This window comes from Lygodium microphyllum, chromosome 7 (assembly GCF_053477565.2).
Source record: "Lygodium microphyllum isolate KBCC chromosome 7, Lygodium_microphyllum_v1.1.10, whole genome shotgun sequence".
Taxonomy (NCBI): Eukaryota; Viridiplantae; Streptophyta; class Polypodiopsida; order Schizaeales; family Lygodiaceae; genus Lygodium; species Lygodium microphyllum.
This window is the reverse complement of record NC_141141.1, coordinates 156,761,395-156,768,115: the sequence shown is the minus strand read 5'-3', so window position 1 is coordinate 156,768,115 and position 6,721 is coordinate 156,761,395. Positions and strand designations below refer to the sequence as shown.

Genomic DNA, 6,721 nt, shown 5'->3' with positions numbered 1-6,721 from the left:
TCTGTCTAATAGTTCTAATCACAGATGGCCTTGGAAGTATACCCTTGCTTCATATTTGACTGTAAAAACTGGAAAAGTTGTATATAAGTATATTGACTAATACCAATATTATTTAGTGTCTTTTGCACTAACTCAATATCCAAAGAATGATCCTTTATAAATGACTCCAAGCATCGTTTCTTTGCCTTTTTAAATTTTTTCTTCTCCAAAAGATCTTTTAAAACTAGTGAAGGAATATTATGATAATAAAACTAAGATGCTTTCAAAGAATCTATTTCACTTGCATTCGGTTGAAGAAGAGACCTAAACAAAATCAACATCACAAATCAATACAATTAATTATAAACAAAGTCATATTTCATATTTTTAAAGTGAAAAAAAATGTACATTGCTGCTTGGATTCTTTTACTACAACCACCTCCTTATCGTCTGAGGCTCTCAATATTTCTAAGAGCCTTTTGTCGATTTCGAAGTCCTAAAATAGTTTGCTTTTGTTGATAAGATTTAATGCGTTTCTCCAACAAATGAATCCTCTGTTGATAGCCTTCTAGCTTCTGTAGTAACTCGTTGTTATGTCTTGATAAAAGACGGTTCTCCAATTTGAGGACATTCTTTCTTTTTTGCAACCAAGTTAAGTGTATAGCCTAGAAACCCATTATAACTATTACCAATGAACCTCAACAATGAAGAGCTATTATAGAAAGGCGGGGTGCTATTTTTACTAGAATTTTTGGGATATAGCCTGCCATCTAACCAAAGATCAAGATTTTTCTTTCCTTTAAACCTGAGTATATGTTTCGTAGACTCTGTAATAGTAATGGGTTTTGTTCTCTTCCTTGTTGGTTCATAGTCACTATCTAACTCAATAAGAATATGATAGAGAGGCCTTTTACTAGAGCTACAGAGATCATTGGATGACCGATCCATATCTAAGGATGTGATTAGAAGAATGGATTGAAAAAGTACATGAATTAGAAACAAGAAGGAAAACAAAGAAGAACCTAGTAAGGATGGGAAAGTAAGAAGAGAGTGAGAATGCAGGCAAGTAATCAAACGTTGAAAAAAATTCAAATCGAATATTAGTTTTCACTTTAATGAGGATGAGTAAGATCTTCATTATGACAATCTTTGTCACCTTTATGGCGACCTAGATTTCTAGGTTTGATGTGACCATGAGAATATCATGACAATGACTTATTAGCAAATTTTGATATATTTACTTATCAAAATATAAACGTTTTTAAAAATTTAAAACATAATTTTATTTTTAAAAATATTTTCTCTCTAGGATCGCTTACAGGGCATTTTCGAGACCTCAAAACTCCCCTAATGAATGTTGGTATTTTAATTGTCGAAGTAAGGTTAGTGTTTAATTTTGAAGTTAACTTGAATCTCATGCCTTGTAAAAATTTGGTTTTTGCACTGCTACGTTGTATGATGTGAACTTTCATCTAACAAACATTGTGAAAAGTTTGAGATTTCATATGTGTATGTAAGTATGGTTTGCTTTCACAAATTTCGTTTGTCTTGCTTGGTTTTTCGCTCCTGCTATATTGAGAATGTATATTTCTTTTCTTGCCTTTTTCAGATGTATACCCCCATCTATAAATATTACCCTAAATCTAAAACTCAGCTATGTCTCCAAGAGAAATTCACATCTATGTTGTTAAATCTCATTATGTGTAAGAGTCTTGCTTATATTGCTGAACGACTACCAACTCCTTCCTATGTGGATTGCTCAAGTCTTGCATTTTTTGAGATTCAATATGGGTCTCATGTCTAGTGCTTTTTTATTTTGGCTCCATTGGAAGCTTTCGTGATTGAAAAAAAACATTATTTGCATATCTTGTGATATTGGGAGCATCATGAGTTCATTAGTCTTCTATGCTTGGTTAGAGTGCATCAATTGCACCTTGGAGTTGTTTTGTATAGTGAAATGGAGGTTCACACACTAGATCCAAATTCAAGTGACTTGATTTATGTTCTCTCTTTCTTTTCAATTTCTGTTTCCATGCAAGTGTTCTCCTAATAGTCAATTTGCGTGCTCATTTTAGGAAAAAGAAAGTTTCGAGATATCAATGCTTACAACCATTCATGTGAAATAAGTGTGTAAGCATCACCAATACACAATGTCACAGATGCTCCTATGCTCATTGATAATATTATTTTATGGATTTTTTTTGAATCTTTTTTGTACACATTTTGTTGTCCTTTCTTTGAGGTTTTGCTACATTCCACTTGTGGCAGTATTCTTCTACTTCGCTTTTGGTTTTGGAGCAATTCATCCACTATCTTTATAGATGTACGGGCCTTTATTGCTCAATAAAATGTACTATTTCCATTGTGTTTTGAGAGAGCCTTGCATTATCGACCCTTGCTTTGATTTTGAGATATTTGAGGTTGAAGTTCATGTTATTATGCGCACAAGGTAAATTTAAATAGTAATTCTTTTCCTAAAAAGCTTTTGGCAAACGAAATGTGAAGCAAGCGATGCGTAAGCTCAGGAGTTTCGCTATGATTCACATCATGCAAAGCTGGGTGAGCTTCAAACAACTCACAAACGTTTATCTATACTATTAGTTAACGAGAGGTGGGGGGTGGGTGCCACGTGGCAGCCCCCCACCTCCCCCACAAAATAAAAAAAGAGAACGTGAGGGCGGGTGCCATCCGCCCCCTCCTACAAAAATCGCGCCCGCCCCGACGCTTCGGGACGAGTCTAGGCGTGGAGCGCCTAGTCATTTGTAAGCGAAAACAACTCACAAACGTAAAGTGAGGCAAAGCTGGGTGAGCTGAATTCAAACTTCAAAGTCCTTCAGCTGGGCACGTGGGACAGGCCAGCTAGGATTCTGTTTTACAAGTGGACCCCGTGGCCCTTCTACTTATGCGCTCTTGCCTCGCAAGAAAAATGGAGAAAAGAGTAAATCACCTGCTTTCACAATTCCAGGCTCCAGCCATAGCTGTTGTTTTTTGCAGATATACTGTAGCTTGCGTTTCTGCACGGAGCGTACTGAAACTTTCACATCTATGGATTCCCCCCGCCTAGGGCCCTCTCCTCTCGTCGTCGTTGGATCGGCCAATGCGGACATTTACGTGGAAATCGATCGCCTTCCGAAGGTTGGTGAGACCATTGCTGCTCGCACCGGCCAAACCTTGCCTGGCGGCAAAGGCGCTAACCAAGCCGCTTGTGCCGCACGTCTGTCTTACCCGACGTTCTTTGTTGGTCAGGTAAGCAACTAAATTGCTTGTTGACAATTCTTGTGGCTGGCATAGTGTTGTGCGTTTTGCTAGTATCCCGCTCAGCGAATGTTAATCCTGAGCTACAAACCTTTCTCTCAACAGGAAAGACTGGTAATCTTTGTCATGATGTTCAAACTTTTCGCAGGAATACAGAAGCGTGTTATCTTCCTCGGTAAGAATCATAGGACGAGTTCTAGTCTACGTTTTCTATGGGGGACAAACGTGCGTGGCTTTCAAAAAACTTCTCACTCAGCTTGTGCTTATTTTCGAGTGGATTGGAAGATTCTTCTGCATCATGTAGAGGTTCAGTTGAGTCTTGTTATCCAGCTAGTCATGGCTGTATAAACTTAGAACTTACCGGATAGTAGGTTCTGCAGCGGTACCCTGGTAACTGTTTGAGCTTATTGGTTCTTTTCAGAGAACCGAACTCTTAACTCTCATCAAGGCGTCTCCTTGTCATCTCTCGTGATGCAAACGAGTCTTTGGTAATTCTACAAGACTTGGTGTTTCTTTACGGAGAACCAAGTTCTTAACTCTTTGATGCATCTCCTTGTCATCTGTCATGATAGGAAATGAGCCTTTGACACTCTTTCTTCCTATGTCTGAAATTTGCCGTTTTTGTTGCACATTGTGTTTGAGAAACCACCTCTCTAGTTCACACACTTCATCACTCTACATTTAGGGTTTTGCACTAACAGTCCCAAAAAGGGCTGGTGTCTATATTTTGGCCATTTTTTCAATGGGTGGCCCACATAGTGGTACTCCACCCTACAAATAGCCAATCATTTCATTCATTCTTTGCCAACCCACCACTCTTCAGTCATTCTCCACTCCTCTTTCTCTGTTATCAAATCCCTTACCTTCTCTCATCAGCCCCTGGATATTGTGGTTCGTGGTGGTTGGTGGCTGCCTTCACCCTTCCTCTTCTACTTCAAGCACCTTGTTCTATCATCAGGCCTTGCGTTTGGAGCACCCTTCACCTAGTGTCACCATCATTTGCTTGGCGTCCGCACCCTTCTCCTTGAGACTCCACCTTCACTTGCCTTTTTCAGTGTGCAGGCCTTTTCCTTGTGTGGCGTCAACATCTCCAACTTGGCGTCAGTATCTCAGCCTTTGGCAACAGTCTATACCACCTAGCGTCAATGATTTTATCACTCGTCTATCACAAGGGTTGTTGGGACCTGCGTTTTTGCAGCTTGGCTCCTCCTCTATCACTTGGCGTTACTCATTTGTCACAGACGTTGTTGGGACTTAATGCTTTTGCAGCCTGGCTTATCCTCCATCATTTGATGTTGTTGTTATCCACTTGGTGTCAACATCTAGGCTGCTCTTCCTGTGTTTGACAACTCCGATACTTTGGGATTTGAGTTTTGCTGCCTAGATTACTTTACTCCCTGATATCAGAGGACTGCATTTCCTCCCTGGATAGTTGGTGATCATCTTTCACATCTTCGACAGCATCAGAGGACTACAAGTTGCTCCCTCAAAAGTTGTCCTTCACCTTCCAGTGATGGCTTTGATGGCCCACTACCCGGAGGACTACGTTTCGCTCTCTTCACTGTGCAGATTTCTCACAGGTACTGCTGCCTAATTCAAACATGATAGTGCAGTTATCTTTTGAGCTTCAGGACTGCTGTATCAGCCTTTTTTCTCATAGCATGGTTCAATGCATCATCACCATGTTCTTCTTGCGTGTCTCAGATTCTCTTCTCTCATAGTATTTGCCGTACACACTCTGTGTTACTCTGCACAAACCGTATTGTCTCTTTGCACGATTCTTATTTTGACATGGTATCAAAGCATACATGTTATTTTTTGACATGGTATCAGAGTATACGTGTTATTTTTGACATATTGCTCATGGTATTCTCTTGGTGTTGGTTGTTTTGGTGCTTGCTCTTTTCAAATGAACTCTTTGATGAGACTTTCCATACTAAAACCAACTTAATGTGAGATCTCATGTGTTGTCAATGATCACTAATTTAGTTCCTTTCCTTGTGTATTGAGTGAGAGTAAGGCATTGGACAAAGGATCCTTGTTGGTAATGTAGTGGCCTAACAAGATGTGCAAAGGCAACGTAAAATTGCTTTGAACTTTCTTTTTTTTTGGAATGAATTTGTGCTAATTGAAAAAAGGGATGGTTGGCTCATAATTCACAAAATAGATTGCATATCCACATATTGACTTGCAAGGGCATCAATGATGAAGTAATGGAGTGTGGATAATGGTTTGGAGAATGATGAAGGACAGGAAAAAGAATATGCTACATGCTGCCATAATATCTATCATAGTAGACTTTCATATGAGATGTCACTAATATGGCAAGGTGACTACTTTGTGATGAAGAAAAAGCATAGTATGTATAGTCGCAAAAGGAGTTTTAATCCTTAGATGGGTGCATACAAATAGAGGTTTTCCGCTCATCCAAAGCAGTCTGTTCACAAAAACACAATGCCAATGCATAACTTCGTGGAAGAGATAATGCAAGGTGTTATACTAAAATAGAATGCTATACAAAGTGCAATGATACCACATGAACAATTTCTCATATGGGAATTGTTCACTTGGCCAAAGACCATTTTTACAAGTATGATAATCAAGAGTAATTTGTGGTGAATTAGATTATCTATCCCCCATTTTGTCGGAATGGCCCGTTTCAATGTGTTTTATTCATTCTTTATGTAGATGACTTGATCATTACAGGGAGTGATTCATAGAGGGTGGATGGGACTCGAGAGATATTGCGACGTGAGTTTGATATAACAAACCTTGCTATTCTTCACTTCTTCCTCAGTCTTGAGATTTATTAGTTGGCATAGAACATCTTCATTTCACAGGACAAATATATTTTCAAGCTACTCTTGGAGTTTGATATGGCCAAATGTTGACCTATTTCTTTTCCCTTGTGGCATTATCTTCTACAGTAGCAGAGTACCATGGTCTTTGTCCTACCACACAGAATGCAATTTGGCTCCACTTGTTGTTGGTGGAGATTGAATTTTCGTAGACAAAACCCACTTAGTTGCATGTGGATAACCAGAGTGTCCTAGCTCTAGCTAAAAACCTAGTGTTTCTGTAAGTGCGGAGAAGAACGTAAGAATAACAATACTTTGAATTTAACTAACTCGACAAACTCAATCAATTATCACCATGAAAATTGAGAGAGAGAGAGAGAGAGAGAGAGAGAGAGAGAGAGAGAGAGAGGAGTCGACACCATGTTGAGAGGGGAAGCGGTCCCTCCACCTTTACAAGAATTTATTGAAACAAAATCACGGGCACTAAGTGTCCGAACCATATATAAAAGGGCTGATTTGTTGCATTTTTTGAAAATTAGAAATTTGAAACTCTAATTTTTGCAAACAGGGGTAACAAGTTGATTTTCTTTTTTAGTACTTGGATTAGATTAAACTAAGTAGAAAGTGCTTCTTGGATGAGAGAGAGATAGGAGAATACAAAGTATGTTGCTGAAATTTCAGTATGAGAG

The 6,721-nt window shown here is 39.0% G+C and overlaps 1 protein-coding gene across 2 annotated transcripts in view; it reads left to right on the top strand.

Annotated features, from left to right (window-relative positions):
• Window positions 1-2,903: 2,903 nt before the first annotated feature.
• The window catches only part of LOC148034127 (pfkB-like carbohydrate kinase family protein), a 33,406-nt gene continuing 29,588 nt past the window's right edge, over window positions 2,904-6,721 (top strand). The window contains exons 1-2 of one of the 2 annotated variants that reach the window (XM_087682152.1): window positions 2,904-3,225; window positions 3,383-3,409. In XM_087682152.1, the coding sequence (XP_087538278.1) occupies window positions 3,025-3,225; window positions 3,383-3,409 (228 nt within the window). In that variant the 5' untranslated portion in view covers window positions 2,904-3,024. The remainder of the gene's footprint in view (window positions 3,226-3,382; window positions 3,410-6,721) is intronic. The other variant, XM_087682153.1, reaches the window with a different exon arrangement.